Below are 24404 nucleotides of genomic sequence, written 5' to 3' on the forward strand. Positions count from 1 at the left end.
CACAAATCGGCGTGGGATGTGTTCCTCTCCACGATTCCCTCCTTGGGGTGCCTGGGATTCAAGTTCTTGTGCACAAAGGAGCTTACTCAAGGTATAAATGCTTGTGTTGGCCGATCTCCTTTTCTAGATAGTTTTAGGTGATTTCCTCTGGTCAAAAACCTCTAAAGGTATACCTGAACTAGTGCCTAGAAGGGTTTAAGGATTTGTGGGCGATTTTCGCCGCGCCAAGGATTCCAGCTTTTGGTCTGGGTTGGACCGGTCTGACCGGTAGGGGTCCGGACAGTCCGGCCATGTGTTCGGATACTCCGGGTTTGTGGTAGTCTGGACATTCCGGGTTTAGGTCCGGATTCTCCGGACTTGGGAGTCCGGATACTCTGGATTTTTGGTCTCGAGTCGCACACAGGTCAGACCGGTCTGGTATACCGGTCTGACCGGTGCTAGCAGGGCTGAGAGGGTTCAATTAGGGTTAGTTGGCACAATTGGATAGAAATTTATTTGGTTGTTGATTACTTGTAATTTTTGCAAGTCATGCATGCATTCTCTCATATCATATGCATATGCATACGTGTAGCAGCCGCAGCGGAGGAGGTGATATACGAGGTGGTTGCGGAGCCCCCGGAGGCCGGAGCCATTAGAGCAGGCCCAGCAGGAGGAGAGGCGTGAGAACCAGGCCCAGGGCCCAGTGGACCCCGGTGTTGAGCAGCAGACGCAAGGCAAGCCCCGGTGCACATCCTATTATTTGAAATTATGACACCTATATATGTATTTATTACTTGTGCATTACGTTTCAGGAGTTGATTGGAACCTTAGTTGCATGATCTCTAGGTTTCCTTGAGTTATACTAGCATGTATAAGACGATAGAAATACTATACTTAATAGTTCTCGATAGAAGTCGAGTGACTTCTTGCACTCGCGATATATAGGATATTTAGAAGTCGAGTAATTTCCGGTTACTCGCGAGATATAGGTTATATACTTATCTACAGTACCTGAGTTTTTGAAATTGATATGGAAATATGAGACCGGGCGGGGAATAATGATGATGTATAGGTATGGCAGTAGGACAGGGTTCCTGGATGTCTTAGCCCCGTCCGAGTCGATTGAGGACCGTACCGTTGTTGGCCCTGCTGATCATGTTTGAATTGTACTAACCGCATGTCTGGAGTAGGAGGTAGTCGAAACCGGTAAGCCGAGTACTGCCTTGTTTCGAAAGTACAAAACTTCTACCCACCCCTTAGGGCGAGTCGAGTGGCCGCGGAGAATTGGGATGCATGAGTTTACTTTTGGTGGTCTCTCGTAGGGCTCGGCTGACTATATGCAGGTGGGGCGGTTCTGTAGTCCGAGGCGGGGAGGGGAAAGGTTGGTGCGTGGGGTCCGACGGGGCTTTTGCGTGCCGTGTTGGTTAGGTCCACCTTGCAAGGTTAAATCGGATTGATTCGCCGTCAGTCGCTCTCGGATATGAGCACTTTGATCACTGCGTCGCATCGTAGTGTTATGACGAGATGATGAGTATATTTATATACATATGTTGATGAACACCTTGAATCATTGTTGATTTCACCACCATGTTTGCTATAGTTGGTTCATGCAAATATTAGAATAGAGTTAGTTTGTATAGAATCTGGGGCTAAAATACTGAAAGTAAGGAATTATTTTAGTCGCTTTTCTGCAAAATAACCACCAGCCAAAAGCCTTGCATGTCTAGATATGTGGGCTAAGTTATACTCACTGGTCGGGTAAGTTTTGCTGAGTATTAGTTGCTCAGGGTTGTTGCCACCATTAATTTGTTTCAGGGCACCCCGACGTCGATTTCTGCCTCTGCTGCGTCAAATTTATCCGCCAAGATGCAGAGGGGTGGGAAGTTGTGGAGAGAGACCAGTAGACTATAAAGTCGGCGGGTTGCACACTTGAGGGCAGAGTGTGCCGCCCCCAGTTTTGTTCAGACCGGTCTGACCGGTGTATACGTGGGGAACCCATACACACCGGTCTGACCGGTGGGACGCACTGGTCTGACCGGTGGTGTTAGGAAGAACCTCCAGAGGTGATGCAGTATAGTCCTTTCCTAGTGTAAATTCTAGTTTTATTTGTTGGAAGACTTGTATATCAAGTATGTTTTTAAACCCGGTTGAAAAAAAATTATTGTATCTGAATTTAGTTGGTAAGAAATTATGTATTATTTGTGTCGCGTTGTTCTATTTTCAAGTATTATGTCGTGCTTGTACCATCTGCGCCCACCTTCGCGTGGGACTACCGGTGTTATTTCGATCGGGCCGTGGGTTGATAAAGGATCGCCAAATTAAACCATTAATCTAATGCGCCCGATGTGTTCAAATGACGACCATTACATTTTAATTTGACGGTTCCTTCACACTAGCACCCCGGCCCGGCACTTAAATATCTCTGATGCCAAATCTTTTGGCCTCTGGAATAAGGATCCTGCGTGGCCCCCAATCCATGTGAAGTTAATACGTGATATCCACTCGTGTTTCCCTGCTTGTCCTCATCTCTCTCACCTCTTCATATCGATCTTGCGTCAAATAATTTAAAACTTAATTAGACGGTACGGGTCCTAAGAGTGGTACTTCTTGTCATCCATTTCTTTTTAGAAAATTTGCACAGCTAGATATAAACAGTTGCAATTATCACAACTATACTATAGATGTACCGCAAAATATATTACCGAATTGTGAATTGTGTAGTGTACATGCATGTCGATCCATTGTAAAACTACATGTGCCCGGCTTGTCAATGAATTGCGTACACATTTCTAAATTGCTGCAAAACTACAGATTTAGTATAAGACAACACGGAACAATGTGGTTATATATGTATTTAGAAAGAGTTTTGCTATGGTACACCGAAGTAACTATGGACCATCCATTTAGACAGATCTAGATGATTACTACTGCATATTACCTCTTAACCTCTTAAGAGGTAATAGAAAAAATATTTATATATTATTTATTTTCGAAAAATAGAAAAATAAATAGAAAATAGATTTATGCAACGTGAAATAGTCATGATTAGTTGTGCACCATAAAGTTCATATAAATTGTAACTTGATTAGCGCGTGATAATCAAACCATGCCAATCTCACATCTGATGCACCATAACGTTATTGTACATGATACTGCGACACATATCTGTTAATGTAACATTTTTATTTGGCACGTGTGCTGTGACGTTCCCATGTATGTAGAACTTTGGTCCATTGCAATTTGCCTAATAATCCTATCCGTATCATAGCATATCCTGATCACTTATGGTAAATCTGCAAGACGAAATCATGAACTCGATCTGGCACTTCTTGCCTGACACGTCTACAGATAGGTGAAGAAAAAAGAAACAAAACGCAGTGCGGCGATCAATGAGGAAAAGCTAACCGAAAGATAGGGCTGTTACCGTGATTTAGGGAGACAGCCAGTTTTTCCTTTTATTTTTATTTTGTCCTATACAAAATCAAGGGCCAAGATTTATTTTAGCTATTACCTCCTAAGAGAGAAGGTAATATGGAGTACCATAGCATGACCCATTTAGAAGTTAATTATATATGTATTTTAAGAACTGTAGACTCAATGTGTTAATGCTTATGTATTGTAAAAATATGTAGTTTAAAGTATATATTTTAATTAGCTCGGTGAAATATGTGGTTTTGCAATGTGAATCGGCACAATAATCTAATGTTTGATAACATAACTTTTTACAACAAACTATTTTGTTAACATACTGGGTAGTTCCCTCTGTAACTTCTTAAATATGTAGTATATCCTGTTAACTCACTTTTGTTTACTATTTTTTATGGGTAAAAGCTAAGTAACGACTGGTCGCGCCCCGCGGCGAGCGCGCGACCGCCCAGCCCAGCAGGCCGCGTCCACACCAGCCCATCAACTCGCCCCGACATCCCCTCCCCCCATTCCAAATCCGGATCCAGGGTTGTTTCCTCATCCCGCATCGGCCTGCTCCTACGGGCAAACCGCCGCCGCTCCGCGCGTAGGTGCTGCCGGCGGAGGTTGGCGGACCAGCGGGAGGACCGGCGGGAGGACCTGACGGGGGTTTGCAGAGGCCCCTGCTCGGGTGGATCTCGAGTGGGGAGCGGCGGCGGAGGCGGCTGCGAGGAGTAGCGGCAGAGGCGGCATGGCGGGAACTTCCGCCAGCGGCGCTGGAGAGGAGTCCCCGCCGGGAGTTGCTGGCCGCGGCGGCACCGGCGGCTTGCGTCAAGGGAGGAAGGCGCTTGCGATGCGGGGTCCCAGGCCGACTACATCCTCCACCTCCGCGGACCCAGGATCCGTTGACGACGCAGCGAATGAAGTCGCGGGTCGCCCGCGAACAAGGGCGTCGAGTCGTGTGGGAGGCGCCAACTCCCCTATGAGGGCAGCGCCCGGCACGGCACCACATCCCCCTGCTGGGAAATCACGGTGACTACTCTCTATTCTCCAATTTTTTTTCTGCCTAGTTGTTTTGTTTAAGGTAATTTTGTATCAAATTGTGTGGCAACTTTGTATCATTTTTTTTTCTGCTTATTCGGACCATGAACATTTTAACCTGAAAAAGGAAAAAAGAAACGAGATAGAAATGCAGTTTTGTTCACCATTTCACTGGCTGAAAAAGAAACGAAAATATCATGGGCATAAAGAGTGCTGTAGCTCTTGGTGTAAACCTTCGTCACAAATCAGGTATGGACAGACCAAAGTGACTTAAATAATTCAGTCATGTATATTAACCTAGCCACAGAGGATTCACAACTTAATTTAGCTGGGCTTTTAAGGAACAAGAATATTAGAAGTACATCAGATATTCCAAATATGGATACCAAATAAAGTTACAGTATCAAACCAAATATTAGAAGTACATTCAGTCAACTGAAAAAGCACTCTCTGTGCATTAGATATGTCTGTGCATAACTGAAAAATCTGAAGGAAGCACTCTTTGGCTGAACACATTCCTGATTGTGTTCCTGCTCGCACAAAAGCCCATAAGCACATGGTTGAACAGCAGCCATCTGAATCATTGAAATGTCAAGAATACATTGTCATAGCCATAGTTCACAAGAGTTTCATGTGGCATTCCAAAAATTGCATAATCTAAACTGAATATCAGGTTATCAACTACTACAGGTCATGCATGAATGAATGATTACAGAAACTGCATAATCTGCAAAAATCTGCAGGGAGCAACACAACTAAAGAAGCATTAGACACTAGACACCAAAAAACCACTAGACACTCCCACCTCCACTGCCTCCTAGTATTTTCAGCTAGAATTTTAGCACGCATGGCCTCGACATATGCCCTCTGTGTTTCCAGCAACTTATTCGTTCCCTATGCAGCAACTTATTCTGTTTATCATGGGGGTTTTTTATTCAACTAGGGATTATTATTTTCAGAGGATGATTTGTTGACACTAGGACCCACTGAACTCTGTTTTTTTTCTCTGAACCCACGTAGCAACTTGATTTCTTTTCCAGCAACTTATTCATCCCTTTCGCATCAACTTATTTTGTTTATCATGGGGGCTATTATTTTGTCTGACACATTTTCTTTATGCACTTTTTTTATAGCATGACCCAGAAACGCAATATTGAAGCTACTAATACAGCCCCGTCTCCAAAGCGAACAACTAGGGCTACTTCTAGAGCAGACAAGGGTACTTCTAGAGGCAGTGCAGTGAATGATGAAACGACAGAAGTTGATGAAGGAAGAAAGCACGCAGAGTAGGTATCATTCAGAGCAGAAAAACTATGCTGCATGAATCTTTTTTTATGGTTAACTTGTAGTATGTCTGCTCTAGCAGCTTTATACATGAATTATGTGGTAGCTTGTATGGATCTTCTTTTAAGCAGTTTGAATTCATGAATTGTGTGCAAACTCATTAAATGCTTCGTTTCTTCTTTTAGGATATAAGGAAAAAAGGATCAGCGAAAAGACTGAGCAAAATCAATGAAAATCTCAAGGGTAATCAGAAACAGCGAATTGCAAGTGTTGGGTTTGAGGTACTCCTTGAAATAAAGTGCAACATTGTTCCTGAGAAGTTGTCAACTTGGCTAGTTAACAATTTTGACATCAACAAGTCCGAGTTGGTGATCCCTTACAAGGGGACAATAAAGGTGGACGATAAAGCTGTTAAACGAGTGCTCGGGTTACCAATGGGCCCGAACTCTGTTGTTTATGAAAAGAAGAGTTATTCTGATACATTCACTGAGTTCTATCAAGTTTTCGGCCATGAGAATGATCATAAGGCACCATCATTTGTAGAAGTTGAAAAATGGTTGTCTGGTGAGGGAAAGAATTCAATAGATGACAAATGGTTGAAGGTTTGGTTAATGTTTGCAATTAGCACCTTCTTGTGCCCAACATCAAGCCCAAAGTTGTTTGTGAGGGCTTTCCATTCCATTTCAATCACCGAAGAGATTAAAGGATACAACTGGTGCAAACTAGTAGTGGACAGACTCATTAAAGGAATTGCAAAGTTTAAGTCTGGGAAGCGAAAGTTTGTGTCTGGGTGCCTCTTCTTCCTTACCGTATGGACACTAGACTTGTAGCACTTTGTCTTTTTCATTTTTCAGTCTCCCTTTTTCTTTTTTCTCAAGACTTGACTACCTTTTTTTTGTGTTCAATATGCTCTTTTTTGTACATGCAGATATTGTATCTAGATTCACTCGGTGTTGGTGATATCGTAAACAACGACTTGGAAGTAAGAGCCGCTGCGTGGACGGGACAACTCGTCTCCAAAGTCTGCCTCATGGATAAGCTCTCCGAGACTCAGTTCGGCAAACTACAAGTAAGATTCATGCACGAATATCTTTTTCCCTCCAACTTTCTGCATGTGTGGGAATTAGTAACTTTGTAAATATCTTGTATGTGTAAGTAGCAAGTTATACATGTGTTGGATACACATGTCCAACACATGTACAGAGTCACAGAGTTATACATGCAAAGTTATATACTGCCTTTTGTAAACCAGTAACCTTTTTTTATTCACTCATGCACACATTTTCTCCTTTTTTTGTACAGCTAAAGCCAGATCATTTAAGAACAACGATGATCCCACCAGAAAGGATCCAACAATTCATCGATTCAAACATGCCGGAATCGGTCATTGTTGTATGTTTCTGCCCTCCATCCTTTTTTCTATCATCACGCATCATTTTTCTCCCGCATTTCTCTCATATAATCCAACCATCTTATGTTTTTCGTGCTGCCTTATGTTTTTGCAATTTTTTTCTTTTTTTTGCAGAATCGGGAGGTCCTCAAAAGTGCACTGAGCGAGTTCAGCATTGCAATCAATCAAGCTTTTGTCAACCTTACACAAAAGTTGTGCCAAGGGGTACAACAGCAAGAAGCACATGCAGAAGGAGGTCAAGCAGGCCCCAGTACCTCTAAAGGTACCCGGGAGGTTAGGAGTAAAAGAAAGAACGACATTCTGGAAGAATCACTCGGTGAGATTAGGAGTGATGAAGAATACTCCAGCAGCGATGAAGATTATGCCAACTTTGACTCTTGCGACACAGAGGGGGACGAATATGATGAGAACAATGATGGATTTGGAGATGATATCAATTCATCACAAATTGACCCAAGAGCTACTGAGAACGAAGGTATTGACTAACAGCATCGCATATGCTTCTTATAGTTTTGTTTTTCTAACAGAAACATTTTCTTTTTCTTTGATAGTGCAAAGCAAGAAGAAAGTTAGATTTGAAGATGTAGATAACGCAAACAAGCAAGATGATGACATAGAGTACAAGTCGATGAAAGGCAATCAAGGTAAATATGTTGACATGATATGTTGGTAGCAAGATCAATGGAAATCTCAAGGGTTCTTTATTATTTTATCTTCGCAGGATCTGTCTCTGGAGCCTCATGTAAAGATGAGGCTGCTAATAAACAAAGGAATAAAGACGACCACAATGATGGCGGTTCAAATGATGGGGCCAACGACCGAAAGAAGACCAACAAAGCCAAACCAGCCAGCAAACAATCAGGTATGCAACTTGTATTGAAGGCCTCCAACAACTTGTATTGGTTCAGTAGCATATTCTCTTTTTGGAGACAGCAGCAACTTATGTTTTATGTTTTTTTAAGTATCTGCTGAACCATCATCACACAAAGATCAGTCTGGTGATAAATCTAAAGGTGCGTCATCCAAGGATGATGATAAAGGTGCAAAGGACGACGATAAAACAGCAAAGGATGACGACAAAGCATCAAAGGATGATGTTAGCATCAGAGATGATGGAAAGCAAGGTAAACATACGTTTTTTATCAATCCAGCAGCAATTTTTGTATCACTAATTTTTTGGTTGAACCAGCAACTTGGATTGAGTTATTTAGCAACTTATGATTTTGCTTAGCAGCAACTTATGTTTCGATCTGTAGCAACTTATATTTGACCACAGCATCTATTTTTTTTGACAGATTTTGATGAAGCACGATCACCTAAAGATGAGGCTGGTGACAATTATCAAGGCACACCACGCAGTACGCAATCGGGCACACTCGGGCTGAGCATTCGGGAGGAACCGATCGGTTCGGTTCCTCGGTTCCTACAGAACTTCGGTTCCTAGATAATAGGTACCGATCGGTTCTTTTTAGAGGCAGGAACCGAGCAACTTCGGTTTCGGGTAGTTCGGTTCGGTTCTGGTACTTACCGAAGGAACCGAAGTTTCAAGATGTATAAAAATAGCTCATTCAATTCAAACAAGCAATGGTAGATTTATAGTAGCAGCAAGCATTACAGTACAACACATAGATGTTTTTGTTGTCTCAAATTCAAATGACCAGCTTCAAGTCACCACAATACATAGTAGCAGCACGCATTACAGCAACTCAGCAAGCATTACAAAGAATTCAGTACAGCACCAACTCAGTAGCTCAGCAAGCACCAAGACAGGAACCGAACTCAGTAGCTCACCAAGCACCAACTCAGTAGCTCAGCAAGCACCAGTACAGCACCAACATAGAATTTCGGTTCTTCGGGAGAACCGAGCCCAAGAACCGAATATCCCGAGGAACTTCGGTTCCTTAGATCATGGAACCGAACTGGAACCGAACTTCTTCGGTTCCGGTTCCTTCGGTATCGGTTCTCGGTAACTTCGGTTCGGTTCTCGGTTCTCGGGTTTTTTGCCCAGCCCTAGGGCACACAATCCAGCTCTGAGTTTAGCGGATTGTCACCGATTACACCAGCAAATCGGTACAGGTTTCCGGGAGGTATGACACTACTGGACTTAATGGCTACACCGCCCGATAGGAAGCCTTTGATCTTTGAACCACCTGAGTTCCTCGATGTGCCGCTCGTGCCCAATGAGAAGGAAGTCTTCAATGATATTGTCGAAAAGGAATTTAAAGGGGCGAAGGACACGGTCACAATGTCCGATGAGATGGATTCTGAACCGAAAGAGCAAGCAAAAAAGTTTGAGGCCAAGCTTCTGGAAGATTTGTTGCAACCCCTGCCTGTGGACAATCTTCAGGAAGAAGTGCCCAAACCCAAGAGAACAAAGAGAAAGGCGGAGCGGTCAGATGTAATGTCAAGGAAAAAGCTTGCTATCACAAGAGGGAGAGGCTTGCCACCGGTGGTGCCCAAATCCAATACTGCAAAGGAGCAAGATGAAGGAAAGGTAGAGCCGCTTCCTGGTGCAGCAGCGACCAAAGTGTATGCGAGGAAGTTTACAGAAAAATCAGATACCATCCCAAAACAAGCTGAGGTAGCAACTCACGCATGCAAATGTGCCCCATCACTTTTTTTTTTGCAAACCAGCAACTTATGCTAATCCGTTTTTTTTGTCTTCATTACATAGACTGCAACCCAAACACTTGTGATGGGCGCATGGAAGCTATGCATAAAGCAGCAGTAGAAAAGGTAATAGCAACCCATGTTTTCTTTTCTTCTCATTTTTTCAATCCGATATACAGCATGCAAGTGCTAATTTTTTGTGCACGTGTATGTGTTCCGATAGCAGTGTGTCGACAACTTGAAGGACAGTAAAGGTTTCAAGGATGCACCCGATGCTCCAAGCTTCTCACTGGGATTTACAGACGATGAGGATTCTCAAGAAATGGACAAGGGTCAACTTGCAACAGAAGATGAACTGTACAGCATCATATGCAGACACACTAGGCACGAAGAGGGGTATGGCAATATACCTTGATCTTATCCCCCCATCTTTTTTTCCGCCTATCAGTCATGGAGAAAACCTTTTTCTTGTTTGGCAGCACAATATTCTTTGAATCCAAAGAGATAACACTTACAGCATATGAGATAGCAGCGGGCATGGTTATGGGGAGATCGCTAGGCACCAACGTCATGCATCTCGGGACTTACGTGCTGTCACAGGACCCTAGAAAGAAGAGGACAAAGATAATGTCCCCATGGGTGTCGGTAATATCATTTTCCCCCCTTTTGACCCCTCTGACATCTTTGTGTATGTTATCGTTTTGAAAGTATCTCCCCATGTGCATATCTGAGCATTTTTTTGCCATATTTTTTTTTGCTACAGATCCAAATGATGACAGGGCCCATGAACAGCAACATTGTCAAGAATGCTTTTGAGTTTCGCGATTCAAACTATGAAATGGTAAAACCACATTTTTCTTTTTCTTGAAAACTTTGTGCTGTCTGCCTAGTAACCTAGTTTGCAAACTTGTGTTGTATGATTATAGCAAATTTTAGCCCACGGAACCCATTGGTAATTGCAATATTACTAAGGATTAGTTTTCCAATGTCTTTGTTTTCTGATTTGCAAATATTAAGAGTAATGAGTAGTTTGTGATTTGCAACATTCAGAGTTAGGTAGCTTTCTGATAGCAATATTCAAAGTTAGATATTTGCAACTCGATTTTCTTTTCCAGCAACTTATTCATCCCCTTAGTAGCAACTTATTTTCTGTTATCATGTGAGTTATTCAACTGATTTTTCTACAGATACTCTTTCCCGTGCACCAAGAGAATATAGTGCAGCCGGGCGGCGATGGCCACTGGTTCGCATTTGCTGTAAATATTCCAGATAAGAAGTTTCAAATCATAGACTCTCTAAGGAACAGCGACAATGCTGAATTGAGATGGAAAGCCAATCAGGTGCGTGCAAAAGTGATTACCCTATGGAACAAGTACACATCTAAGGTTCAGGGGTGCAAGATTCCCACCATTTACAACTTCGAGACGCAGTTCATTGAGGGGTACAAGAAATTCGGGATGTAAGCACAAGTCACTCTTATCTTTTTATCCTAAACTGAATTCCAAACTGTAGATATTGTAACATTTTGTAAGTTCTACATTATCTAACATTTGTCTCTATTTTTTGTGCCCTCAATCTCAGTCATGACTGCGGTCTGTTCACCCTCAAGGCTATAGAGCACTGGGATGGACACAACCTCCCAAATATGATGGAGTTTGATGAAATGAAGCTGAGGAAGTGAGTTCTTCATGTGTGGTTTCATAGCCCGGCCAACAAGCTAGAGAACAAGACTGAACTATTCTCAAAGGGAAAGGGAAAGATGCCAAATCAGTAGGCTAGGAGCAGAGTGGGGAAGGAGAGGAGAGATGTCTATATTTTTCACATGATGCATATACTCTGTATATAGATGGTCCCATTTTATTTTTAATTGATGCTCAGATATGCTCAGATATTCTGTAATATACTTGTAAGCAGTTCAACGGAAAACTTGTATGCAATTTGTGGCTAGTCCAACAGCAACTTGTGATTTTTTCATGATGCATGCACTATGTATATAGATGTTCTCTGTGGTTTTAAACAATGCTCGGATATGCTGATCGTTTTTTTACCCTCCACTTTTCCTGTGTGAGAAGCAACTTATGTAATAGATAGAGGTATTCTTTGTGATCAGCAACTTATGTAATATATGGAGGTATTTACAGTGGCAACTTGTGACCAGCCCAACAGGCAACTTGTCTGAAGTCAAAACAGCAAATTGTGCACAGATCTTTTTTTTGAAATATCAACTTCTGTACATCAGATCTGCACTTTTTTGTATTTTCTGTTAACTTAATTCAACATGCAAACTGCAATTTTCCAATCTTTTTTTTTCATACGCCACCATACACAAAGTTTTATTAAAAGTATATTTATCCATATATATAGCAAGTTTGAAATATACAAAAGCATCAACTATTCATTATTACATCACCACACATAATGCTTTAATAAAATCATAAATCACTAATTGCAGTTTAATAAATTACAAGGAAGTGGAAAAAATGTTAGATGTATCCCCCTGCAACACATCTTATTTTTTCACGCATCAGCAACCTCATTTAGTGATTTATCCAAGAGTTCTTTTGTTTGCTTTCTTGCCGGCTTGGCAGGGCAAGTCGATGTGGTATGTTCTGTTGAACCAAAAATATCCACACGGTGGTTTTTTTGGGGGAAGCAACCCCAACCCTGTCTTGTATCTCTTTGACCTTGGACGCCCTTGCTTCTTTGTTATTGGTGGGTCCCCAATCTCAGCACCAGCAACATGCGAGCCTGAAAAATCAAAACAATTTCAAGTTGTTAGGAGTAATACACACAAGTTGCTAGAACAAGGAGTACAAGTTGCTAGACTGAATGAGTAGAAGTGGCTAGGGGCAAGGAAGTATAAGTTGCTACGTTCAGTTAAGACAATACGCACCATTAGGTTGTTGTGACAGATTTGGATCCCCACCCCCCTCTGGTTGATGAGCTTGTTTTTTTGCGCGATTTGTTCTGCGGCCTTGGCGCAGCGGGTTGTTCAATATCAACTTGTTCACACTCCAGCCCCGGAAGAACACTTGACGCTCTCCTTTTCCCCAAAGCAACAAGCTTAGATTGTAGGGCACTCACTTGTTTTGATACTATGGCATACCCCTCGTCATCAGCCATAAAAGGTCTCACAATCTCATTAAAGTTTGTGCACATCCTGCTGTAATGTATAACATGCTTCCCATGGTCTGTAATCTGGGCTTCTTGAAGAGGCTCATTAGCGGCAACTTCCACCCCACTATCAACCACTGGCTCAACTGACCATCGAGGGAGAATGTACCGATCAGGCACCTCGTGGACTGCAAGGGCGTCAAAAACCTTCAATATGTGGCAGCAAAGTACTCCATCTCTCTCAAACTTGCAACAAGTGCAGCTATACAAGCCCTCCACCCTGGACGACGTGACCCTGAATGTCCGTGTCCCATACAACAGATCGGGGCAACGCCTGTACGGAACAACATCTATCAAGTCATCCTCTTCAACACGAACAACATAGTAGCTCGAACTTAGCTGCAGCTCGTGTTGAAACACATTGAACAACCTCCTTGTATACGCTTTCTTCATCTGATGCTCCATAGGGTGCCCCGTCAAGTAGCGTGGGACCTTCGTGGCTGTGGCCGCCTCTTGCAAATCTTGCTTGCTGAAAATCCTTTGTTGTATCTTCTTATATTGCTGCACAAAGTTGAGTATCGAGTTCTTTGGGTTGACATAGCGCTTCAGGACAGCATTGAAGCCTTCACTCCGTGCTGTTGTTTGGAGGAAGGGGAAGAAACAATGCATGAAATACGCAGGGATCCAACAATGTCTCATGTCATACAAATGTTGGAACCTCTCATCATTGTTGAGCTCATATTTATCCAGAAAAGCCTGCCACTTCTGCTCAAACTCTGCCGGCGTGAAGCTATTGTCAATACAATCCTTGAAGTCATCCGCCAACTCTTGCTTAGCATCCCCCTTGCTATCCAAGAAAGGACCCATTGTCTTCCTAGCATTTTCCATAATGTGCCAACGGCAATTCCTATGAACTGAACTGACAAATACCTCTGCTAGAGCAGCCTTCATCGCAATATCTTGATCAGTTATTATATTTGCAGGATCCTTGCCGCCCATTGCTTTCTTGAATTCAGTAAACAGCCAGACAAAACCCTCAGTCTTCTCATTCCTCAGAAAGCCGCAACCCAGCTGGATTGTTATGCCATTCCTGTCAATCCCTGTTAACACAATACAAATTATTAGTATTTTTCATAGCTGAAGGCTATCAATTGGTGCAGAATAAAGATGGCAACTTATGTGCAACTAGTGTGTCAACTTGTGCTTTCTCAAAGTAGCAAATTGTTCAAAGAGTATAAAGCATTATAATCAGTGTGATAACCAGTATTTTTTCTGGACTCCAATATATAACAATCAATGAAAACCATCAATGGTCAAACTAGCATTTTTTTTGCTGGACATACATACCTATGAAAGGAGCACATGGCATGTTGTAGGTATTGGTCAAATAAGTAGTGTCAAAGGACAAACAATCACTATACAGCTCATAAGCTCTCCTTGCTGCACCATCCACCCAAAACAGATTCTCAACCCTGTCAAACTCATCAAGAGTGTAACTATAATAGAATTCCGGATCTTCCTTCTTTAATTCTTCAAAGTACTCAAGCGTCGCCTTCACATCTTTACCTCTATATTCAGCGCGGTACTCAACACGCAAATTTTTAGCATCACCTTCGGTGTATGGACAGTTTTCAATACCTCCATACAACTCAGCCATTATCTGGTAAGCACGAGTTGTCGTGATGCAACATCCATGGAGCAACTTGATGAACTCTTTCTCTTCAGCTGGTATGTCTCTGTGGGACTTCAAGTATTTTGTGAGCGAGGATTTTCTTAAACGCTCATGGTTGTGCTCCCTTTCAAAGTTCACAACCTCCCAGTGTCCAGGGGATGTCTTCCTCACAATCATGCGAGCTGGGCAGTGCGTCCTATCTACATAATCCCTGCGCCTTTGCCTCACAATCTTTTTCTCAGTTATTGGCCCATCATCAGCAACCTTCTCTTTTTTGTTGACCCCAGCCTTCTGGCAAACATAGATATACTTTGTCTTTTCATTGGCCTTCTTCGACTCACGGGATGTGTCGATCCTTATAGAGAAACTTGTATGACGGGCATAGGAATTGTAATAGTCTTTGGCAGCATCAGAACTATTAAAAGACATGCCTACAAAAGGTTACTGCGGAGTGGATAAATCCTCAACACCATCCTCAACATCAACTTCATCTGCGGTTGTCTCAGCCGTGGGAACTATCACACCACCAGATTCAGCCGGGAGCACCTTTGATGCTGAGTTGCTGAGTTGCTGAGTTGCCAGTTCAGGAGGAGCTGAGTTGCTTGGCAGATGAAGGGTTTCATTGGATATTACAGGGAGAGTCAAGTTGCTGCTGGACACATGTGCACCTGCACCACCTGCAACACACATCGGTGGGAAAGCTGCACCAGAAACTTGCTGCAACTCAAGATCTGAAGGGGATGCAAGGAAATCATGCTCTTGTAGTGGCGCAGAATTTAGATAAAAAAATCCCACTACAAGTCATATTGCACCTAAAAAACACAAATATTAAGTATAAGTTGTCATGCAAGGAAACTCATAATGTATATAGGAAGGCACACAAATACTAATTAGCACAATACAAGTTTCTTTTTGTAGCCACAAAAAAATGAACACAAATTGCCATACAAAAAAACTCGAAATGTAGATAAGCTGCAGTCTGAGGAAACACAAGTTGCCACAAAAAATTGAACACAAGTTGCCATCTCAGGACTGCAATACATAAACCTATATGTTCAGAAGAGTCTTGTAAGGGGGCACCCATCCTGTTGATCTATTAGACGAAATTAAGTCCTAATAGTTTATTTACTGTTCATTAGTCAGGAGGCACCATCCAAAACTGCTAGCAACTTGTGTGGATTGCAACAAATTTGCACTAATATATAGATGTACATAAAAAATTATCTACAATTCGAAGATCATAGGGAAGATTTGTTCAGATTTAGGAGGATTAGATCGAGCAGATGGGAAGGAAAGAGCACGAAAAAAAGTTGCAAGCCTGCAAGGAAGGAGTTGCAGATCGGGGAGGGAGGACACAAGTCGCGAGGGTCCTGCTGCGGCCGCGGCTGCCCTCCCGTGCGTGTCTGCGAGATGCGGCGATGTGGGCTGGATGGATGGATGCGAGATGCGGCGAGTCGCGGTGGATGGGGCGATGGGGGATGCGGCGCGCCGCGGCTGCTGCGGGCGCCTCCCTCCTTCCAGCGCGCGGGTCAGGGGGGCTCCGCGCCTGGACCGGACCAGACGCCGACGCGCCTCCCTCCTCCAGCACGCGGGGCCAGGTGTTGCGGCGAAGCCGCGGGTAGGTCGGGATGGAAACTAGAAAAGAAAATGTCGCTATCACGCCCTGGTGGAGGGGGGTCGCGCGGTCCCCCAGCGCGCGATAGGTCGCGCGTTAACGCGATCCTTTTTTATGAGATGCGAACGCATTTCAAGGTTCAATTTTTATTAGTGAAAAAAGAATATGCTGGTCTTGTGGTAAGAAAGTGTTACAGTTGAATCCATATTTGAGAATACTTCTATATAATCAGCGTCTGTTGTTGTTACGAATAATATACTCCAAGATAATTTAACAGTTGAAGCTTAGTTTCGGACACTGCACTGAGCCAAACCACACCTTGTATATACATATATATTTTCTCCAGATAAAACTGTACATATACGTGTGAATTGATCAATCTGTGCTCGACCAGTAAAGATGAAATATGAGAGAGAGAGAGAGAGAGAGAGAGAGAGAGAGAGAGAGAGCATGCAAGGAAAGTCAACCGGCAAGCCCAGCCAGAGCCAGCAGAGGTTGCAGCAGCAGTACTGACCTGGATCAACGCACACGGGACGCATGGGTCTCGCTCGATCGATCACACATGCATGCCCACGAAAGATCGCATCAATCGCGACATGAATTGCCAGTTGAATGCAGCCGCGGGTACGAGCGAGCCACCACGGCCCGGCCCGTCGTCGTGATCATTCTTCTGCGCGTCTAGTGCAGCCTCCACCTCCATCAATGCCGCCTCGCCGTCCGGCCGGCCGGCGGGCCGGCCACGAAGAAACAACGGCGCGGCCGGCCTCGATCGATCCGTCGCCGTCGACTGACTCCATCCACGCATCCAGCTACATCGAGGGAGAGAGACCGACCTAGCCATCCGAGCTAGCAGTTGGCGCCACGCATTTATACCTGCTTCACTCTAGCTAGTCTAGAGAGAGAGAAAGAGAAGGACACGTAGGATTCATGTAACCACGTCATCACCAAAGATTTTTGTTTCTGCTGCTGGGTGGAGCAGTACACGTACGGGATTTACCTGTGTGTGTGTGTGTCTCCGTGTGAGAAATGCGCGCTATTCAATTGTTCTTTGCAGCTGAGAGGCTCACCACTGTCACTTTAGCACTGTGCTTGCTCTCTCTCTCTCTTTTACCGTTTATTACGCTTGCTCCGGCACGAGATGGTGCAGACGTCACTGTACCTGATGATACGGTAAAAAAGAGGGGAAATAAAAGTATAGCGCAGTATGATTATCCAACATGCATGCATGCATGGTCAGTCCTCTCGATCGGTAGTGTGATTTCTGGATGAAAAAGAGAAGGAAAGGACGCTAGCAGATAGGGGTGACCAATTCCTTTCTTTGGTTTGGACTAGCAAAAGCACCTCACCCTGGTCATTGATGAACTGAATCAACTACAATGCAAGTAAAGATATAGCACCGTGGGTTTTGTGTAACTTATTTGCAAAACCAATTGAAACGGTCCCATCTTAAAAATTTTAATCAAGCATGTTCTGCTAGCTAATTAGTTGTATGCGGTTGCAGAGGCTGAATTTTTTTTCCTTTTTCTAAAGAATGTCTTTCTAGTTAGCATACATACAATATATGTATGACTCTTGAATGAAATGTGTAAAAATGTATTACATGTTTTATACCGTTGCGGCGTGTAGTAATTAAAGTTCCGTTGGTAGCAACAAGAGCTTATATATTCTTCTTTTTTTATGGCAGAGCTTATATATTCTTCGGTCATTATATGTGTATTATACATTTGCACAGAAGATTCTTTTGTTTCTATAGATCCTCAAGGAACTAATGTAGGTTGGCCCTCTCAGTGAGTAAAGTCCAAGCACAATTATGTTGCCAGCCACCAAAATTGAGAGTTTTGTACCTAGCTAATTGGTAAGAACTGACAGATAGTTATGGTCTGATTTAAATTTGAAACTTTTGTTCCTAGTTTTCCCCATTCGTTATATTTTTCAAACGAGAACCTCGTTTCAAGATTACCTAGTTTCCTTTTGAGGTTTCTGGAGTGCTTAGCTCTTTCAATCACATATAGTGTTTAGATTTTCTTGGGGACTGCCCATTCACTTCTTTACAACCTTCTTGATGTTAAATTTTTAATATCTCAAGAAGTCAAGATTAAAAGATAATTTAGTGCCACCAATAAAAAAAAGTATACAAATGCTGAGATGCATGTGATGTGGCAATCGAAGTCTCTATAGCAGGTAATTAGCGTTATGGATTCATCAACTACCCTTTACTGGCCATGATGGAATTGAAGTCATCGACTGCAATTCATGAGGGTGATATGGTGCGTGTTTGTTGTTAAGGCAATGTGTTAAGATTTGTACTAAGGCCTGTAGGGGAAATTTAATACTGTTGCCAACTTATGAACAATGAAGATGACTATATGTAGGCTTTAGCTGTCCAACTGTGCTTTTGCTGCCACATCTCTGCATGTTACTGTGCTAATGACTCTTTATTCCTACTATCATGGAAAACTTATTACATTACATATCCTCTCATCCTAATTAAGGTCGATTTTTTCATAAGCTCTAAAAATAAAATCATCTCATCTCATCTCATCACACATAATGACTCAAATTAAATATACTAGTGGTATGCTTAGGACGAACATACTTCCATAGATATGTTTGGGGTTTATGAACGGAGGAAAGGGACTTGCCTTTGAGGAAAGGAACTAAGCAACTTAGGAAAGCGTGCGTGCCTACAGGGTTACGTTTGGGGTGTTCATCACTAATCAGTTGCCCTAGGCTCCCTCTGCATGGATCGGATCGGACTGTGTTCCTCTGCACAGGAAACAGAAAGGCCACTGGTCTAGTCTTTATTGTTGCCTCTGTATACATGTAAGCATGCACATCAAACTTTCTGATGCCGGCCCGGGCACTACATGCAAAAAGCTAACATACACACACCGAGAGAGACCGGAATCTTGCGACCACTCATGAGTCAGCACGTGGCGAAGCAGGGTTCCCCATAGAAACAAAAAATGTTGTTGTCATGCAAGAAGAAATGAGGTAGAAGAAATAAGGTAGTAGAACCGTAGAAGGGAGATGATCAGCTGATGGTTTCCTATTTTGTACATGTTCAACTTTAGGAAACATTGTAAGGCCACATGACATGAGTGTCTATTATAAATCTCATACTAAATTACTAATTAGCCTCCCCCAAGCCATTGAGTGTACTTGCACATTATAAGGTCTGTTTCAGCGACAATGTTGGATCATACTTGACAAGTTGACATTCAGGGATCACACATTATTGCACCTTCGCTGCAGTTTGTTACACCCATGTACACGTATACGTCCAATACACAGCTGTCCGAAGCTCCATACAAATGAAGGGAAAATAGCTTCTCCTTCTTCTCAGCTCTCTCTCTCTCCCGCCGTTGCTTTGTGGTTTCTCTCTCCAAAACAACCATGGCGTGACTTGTAGCACCAAAAGAGCAAGGGGTCCCAGTGAGGCAGAGGCAGGGGGCCATGGCGACGCTAACGGACAAGCAAGACGCCAAGAGTTTAATACCAACGGACACACACGCGCACTCTCTCTCCTCCCCCCACTGCCTTTTTAACCACCCCCTGCCGCTGCACTCTCACTCAACCACTGCCTCCAGCAGCAGCAGCAGCCCACGCAGCTAGCTCAGCTCGATCGTCCTCTCCTCTCCATCTCCATCCATCCATTCGATCTCGTGCTCCCTCCCACTCCTCGCCACGCACTACCGCGGCCGGAGGAGATGATGAGCGATGGTAGGCTGAACGTGGCGACGTCCGCGCCGGGCGACGACTTCCCGTTCGCGCCGATGCAGCAGCAGCAGCAGCCGCCGCCGCCGCCCTACGTCGGGTTCGAGCACGGCGTGATGGGAGGCGGCGGCGGCGGGCAGCGCGGCGGCGGCGGCGGGATGCAGCACCACCTCTACGACGGCCTCGACTTCGCCGCGGCGGCGCTGCAGTTCCAGGAGGCGGCGCCTCACCACCAGCTGCTCACGCTGCCGTCCAGCCTCGCGCCCATGACGCCGCCGCCGCTCCCGATGCCGCTGCCGCTGCAGATGCCCATGCCGCTGCCCGGGATGCCCGGCGACGTGTACCCGGCGCTCGGCATGGTGAAGCGCGAGGGCGCGGACGGCGGGGGCGGCGCGGCGGGGGGCGGCGGGCGGATCGGGCTCAACCTCGGCCGCCGCACCTACTTCTCCCCCGGCGACATGCTCGCCGTGGACCGGCTCCTGATGCGGTCCCGCCTGGGCGGCGTGTTCGGGCTCGGTTTCGGCGGCGCGCACCACCAGCCCCCGCGCTGCCAGGCAGAGGGCTGCAAGGCCGACCTCTCCGGCGCCAAGCACTACCACCGCCGCCACAAGGTCTGCGAGTACCACGCCAAGGCCTCCGTCGTCGCCGCCGCCGGCAAGCAGCAGCGCTTCTGCCAGCAATGCAGCAGGTACCTTACCTTACGCTCTAGCTCGCAGCCTATAACACAGCACAGTGCCTGTTCTTGCCATGACACGGCCGTGGCGGCGTAGCTACTACTACACAAGCTACCCACCGACTAACTCGCAGGCTACGAAGCCTAGGGCGTACGGCGCCATGGGTAGTTGGGCTTATTTGCCTTTTCACTCAAAGGCTCCGCTCGGCTGCTGCTGCTGGTCGTCGATTCCAATCTCCATTCCACTCCACTACACCCTGGTCTGGTGGTCTGGTCTTCCCTTTCCCTGCCCGGCCTCCTTTTCAGAGCTCGGAGCTGTCGTGGAGATCGATCGATATGCTCTTGGTTCGTGTTCCTTGTCTCTTGCGGCCATGGATGGAAGGCTGCGAGCTTCCTGTGCAAACCATGCCTGCCCAAATGCCACTCCACGCTTGCACGGCCGCCACAGGGGCCTCTCGCGTCGTCTCTCTCGCTCAGACACGACACGACGACGAGGCCTGTTGCCGACTGTAGTGTGACTTGTGCAGTGGTGCAGCCAGGATCAAATCAAAGCATGAAATCAACTGGAAAAAAAAAACACAAGCTAAGTGCGATGCGATGCAAGAGCTCGATGGATCAGCAGCTGGGTTGTCGTGTTCTTGCATTGCATCTGCTGGCAGCTAGCTAGTATAGGATCAGTTCAGTTGGGTGGTCTCTCCTGCATGCCGTTGCTCCAGTTTGCTCTGATCTCGGGATCGCTGGGGACAAAATCGTGAGAGAATCTCAAGGGAAAGGCTGCGGCGAGCTGCTTGCTTTAGCAGACTACTGGCAGTTGCTGCTGCGACGCAGGATCCCGGGCCAGGCCTGGGCGTATCTCTGCTCCTGCTTTACTCTTTATCGTCCTGCTGCATTGACCAATGCGGCTATAGTGGACCAAATTCAGAGTCCAGTGTGCCTGATACGACTGCGCCAAGTGCTTTTGTGTGTTCATCTTTTGAAGGGCGTATGTAGCAACTAGCAACACACACACACACACATGTACAATGTGTAGGTGAACATGTTTATACATGCTAATCATATCGAATTGAATTGTACAATGGCTAGGTTTCACGTGCTGACGGAGTTCGACGAGGCCAAGAGGAGTTGCCGGAAGCGGCTGGCCGAGCACAACCGCCGCCGCCGGAAGCCGGCGGCCTCCTCGGCGTCGTCCAAGGACGGGGCGTCGCCGCCCGCCAAGAAGCCCACCAGCGGCGGCTCCATGACCGGCTCCTACACCACTGACAGCAAGAGTAAGCTCGCCTGCATGCTTAGCTTAATCCTCATCGATATATGATCCATTAATAACTCGACTAGCACTTGACTGCTAGCTGATCCATCCTGATCTGGCAACTTAATTAGTTTTCTGATATCTTTTCTACTCATGGCCTGGTCGAGCAGACCTGAGCACGGCCAAGTCGACCATGTCATCGAACACGGGCAGCGTGATCAGCTGCCTGGACCAGGGCAACAAGCAGCAGCTGGCGAGGCCGACGCTGACCCTCGGCGCGTCGCTGGACAAGGACCACCAGCACCAGCAGCAGCTCAGCACCATGCTCCAGGCCCAGGCGGCCGCGGGCGGCGGCCACCACCACCACCACCACCACCACCCGGAGCAGCACTTCATCACCTCCCTGCAGGTTCACAGCCACAACAATGGCGGCGGCGGCGGCGGCGGCGGCAACAACAACATCCTGTCCTGCTCGTCGGTGTGCTCCAGCGCGCTGCCGCCGGCCAACGGCGACGAGGTCTCCGACCAGAACACCACCAACGGCAACGGCAACGGCAACGGCTGCGGCGGCATGCACAATCTGTTCGAGGTGGACTTCATGTAGGCCGTACGTGGGTGTGCGTGCAAAGCGAGCGAGCACGGGAGTACGTTCTTCTGGCAAAGGTGTCCTTGGTGTGTAGCCGTGTAGGTAAAAGGAATAGGAGAAAGTGAGGGTGAGACTTGAGAGAGCAAAAAAGGCATGAAGTGAGAGAAACTAGAGAGACAGAAGGCTGAGGGTGTGTGCAAGGATTCCATCCATCCATCAGTACTCAGTAGCAGCTAGCTGCAGCAGGCTGGTCTAGCAAGGTAGAGCTAGCTACCTCCTTGCAAAGTTGCATGGCTATAGTAGCTCTAGCAAAGCCATGCATCCTGCATCCAGCATCCCCCTTGCATTGGGTTCGTTCTCTACCTGTACTGAACTGCACTGCAGTGCGTCTGCATCCATCCATCCAAGCCTTTCTGCCTTTCCATTTCAGTGGGGAATAATGTGTCTGCTATTATTTCATCTTTATTTTTTTTTCCCTTTCTAGTTTCCTCTTGTTGCAAGGTGAGAGTGTACTGGTGTTGTAGTGCGTGTGTTGTAGTACCAAACTACCAGCTGCTGTTTTCTTACTGTGCCTCCAAATTTTAACAGGCGAGAGATGACTACCCGTAACAAGATTCGCTGCTGTTACTAGTTCCAGTTGTGACTCCAGAACTAAAAATTTCTGAATCCAGATAGTAACCTTGCTCTTTTTACATGTGTACAAAAGATGATGGAGCTAGAGTATTCATCACCACCACTACAAGTTTACTGCTCGCATTTATTGCATGTGAAATGTGGTGCAGTGCATTGGCGATGCGCCCCACAGATCCTTGCGCGGATACGATCGCCGGGAAGAAGCTTAAATTCACAAGAAGCTGGGCCTCCAGGCTACTCCTGCTCTCTACGTTCCCAGAGCCCATCAGCACGCACGCATGTGCCCCTCATCCCTCGATCGATCGATCGAGTTCATTGATTAGGTCCCCAATGCAAATTGATCGACGGACACGATCAATTAAATGATGCTCTCTCTCTCTCTCTAGGTCTCTGTCTGCTGTAGCGATGGATCCATGGATCTTGCTCCAGATACGACGTACAGCGGAGTGAATTAGCCCTAGACGATCCTAGGAAGCACGACGTACGCGCGTGTGCCCCGGGTATTGAATGCTCGCGATCGACGGCCGGCCGGGAGAGTTATTATGACGTGTGCCCCGGCGAGCGTCGCCATGCATACCTTCATTCTAGCTCCTCCTCCTCCTCCTCCTCCTCCTTCCCCCTTGTGAATTCATGGCTGGCGGGGCAGGCGTCACGGCATGGCAAGGCTTGCCGATTCGGTTGCGGTGTCCTGTCCCCAGCTCCGATCCCCGGCCGGCCATGGCCGCTAGCGGGCAGGGGGAGGCAGGGGGCCGGCCGGGCTTGGACCACGCGCGCGGCATTGAAGAAGCGCGCGTCCATATTTCGCCAGGACATGGACATGCATGCATGCGTGCATGTGTGCTGCATGTACGATGGATCGGATCCGTGGACCATGCATGCTCTTCTAGTGTTTACGTATGTATACATCGTAAGATCAACGGGCCAGGGAGAAAAGGGAAGCCGATATGATCTTTCAAAAATAAAACTTCAGAATTATGCGAGAATTTGTTTTGCCGATAAATTTTTTAAAGAACAGTTGAATTTCTGCATACTTTGTGTGGAGATGAGTGCCACACACTTAGTCGTCTTCGGCTTCTTTAATTCGTTCATGGTGTCAGTTGTATCTTACTATTATTAATTGTAGGTTTTTTTAAGCCTCCAGTGAAGCCACCTAGAATACTTAATAGACACTCTAGAAAAATAGAGAAATTCTAGAAATTCTCATAAAAATCAGAAACATCCCGTCATCAGCCTGACAACTCTAATCATAATAATCCTTAGATTTATTATTTTTTTTAATAAATTACTCACATCTGCCATTATGAAAATAAGCTAAAGTATGTAACCACCAAAACATGTATCTAAATTACCCACTTCTGCTATTATAAAAAAATCTAAAGTAACCTCCTAATCTTTGTATAAATTACCCACTTATGCTA

At 45.6% G+C, this 24404-nt stretch overlaps 3 protein-coding genes across 3 annotated transcripts; 2 read left to right on the forward strand and 1 right to left on the reverse strand.

The window, feature by feature from the left end:
• Positions 1 to 7792: 7792 nt before the first annotated feature.
• LOC120702250 (late secretory pathway protein AVL9-like) lies at positions 7793 to 8564 on the forward strand. The gene is made up of 3 exons (XM_039985971.1): positions 7793 to 7982; positions 8083 to 8244; positions 8416 to 8564. Exons 1-3 carry the CDS (start codon positions 7802 to 7804, stop codon positions 8562 to 8564), a joined length of 492 nt encoding a protein of 163 aa, XP_039841905.1. The 5' UTR covers positions 7793 to 7801.
• Positions 8565 to 12625: 4061 nt separating this feature from the next.
• LOC120702251 (protein FAR1-RELATED SEQUENCE 5-like) lies at positions 12626 to 14945 on the reverse strand. The gene is made up of 2 exons (XM_039985972.1): positions 14192 to 14945; positions 12626 to 13944 (listed from the first exon to the last, which is right to left on the reverse strand). Exons 1-2 carry the CDS (start codon positions 14943 to 14945, stop codon positions 12626 to 12628), a joined length of 2073 nt encoding a protein of 690 aa, XP_039841906.1.
• A 4896-nt stretch (positions 14946 to 19841) lies between these two features.
• Positions 19842 to 22989, forward strand: LOC120704940 (squamosa promoter-binding-like protein 10). Its single transcript, XM_039989476.1, has 3 exons — positions 19842 to 20536; positions 21605 to 21789; positions 21938 to 22989. Exons 1-3 carry the CDS (start codon positions 19842 to 19844, stop codon positions 22369 to 22371), a joined length of 1314 nt encoding a protein of 437 aa, XP_039845410.1. The 3' UTR covers positions 22372 to 22989.
• Positions 22990 to 24404: the final 1415 nt, after the last annotated feature.

Source organism: Panicum virgatum, chromosome 4K (assembly GCF_016808335.1).
Source record: "Panicum virgatum strain AP13 chromosome 4K, P.virgatum_v5, whole genome shotgun sequence".
Taxonomy (NCBI): domain Eukaryota; kingdom Viridiplantae; phylum Streptophyta; class Magnoliopsida; order Poales; family Poaceae; genus Panicum; species Panicum virgatum.

Coding starts and splice junctions, on each gene's coding strand:
- LOC120702250 (XM_039985971.1), top strand. CDS start 7,802: ATGGAAATCTCAAGGGTTCTTTATTATTTTATCTTCGCAGGATCTGTC. Junction 7,983..8,082: donor ACCAGCCAGCAAACAATCAG/GTATGCAACTTG, acceptor TGTTTTTTTAAG/TATCTGCTGAACCATCATCA. Junction 8,245..8,415: donor CAGAGATGATGGAAAGCAAG/GTAAACATACGT, acceptor TTTTTTTGACAG/ATTTTGATGAAGCACGATCA.
- LOC120702251 (XM_039985972.1), bottom strand. CDS start 14,945: ATGTCTTTTAATAGTTCTGATGCTGCCAAAGACTATTACAATTCCTAT. Junction 13,945..14,191: donor GCCATGTGCTCCTTTCATAG/GTATGTATGTCC, acceptor TTGTGTTAACAG/GGATTGACAGGAATGGCATA.
- LOC120704940 (XM_039989476.1), top strand. CDS start 19,842: ATGATGAGCGATGGTAGGCTGAACGTGGCGACGTCCGCGCCGGGCGAC. Junction 20,537..21,604: donor TTCTGCCAGCAATGCAGCAG/GTACCTTACCTT, acceptor TACAATGGCTAG/GTTTCACGTGCTGACGGAGT. Junction 21,790..21,937: donor CTACACCACTGACAGCAAGA/GTAAGCTCGCCT, acceptor CTGGTCGAGCAG/ACCTGAGCACGGCCAAGTCG.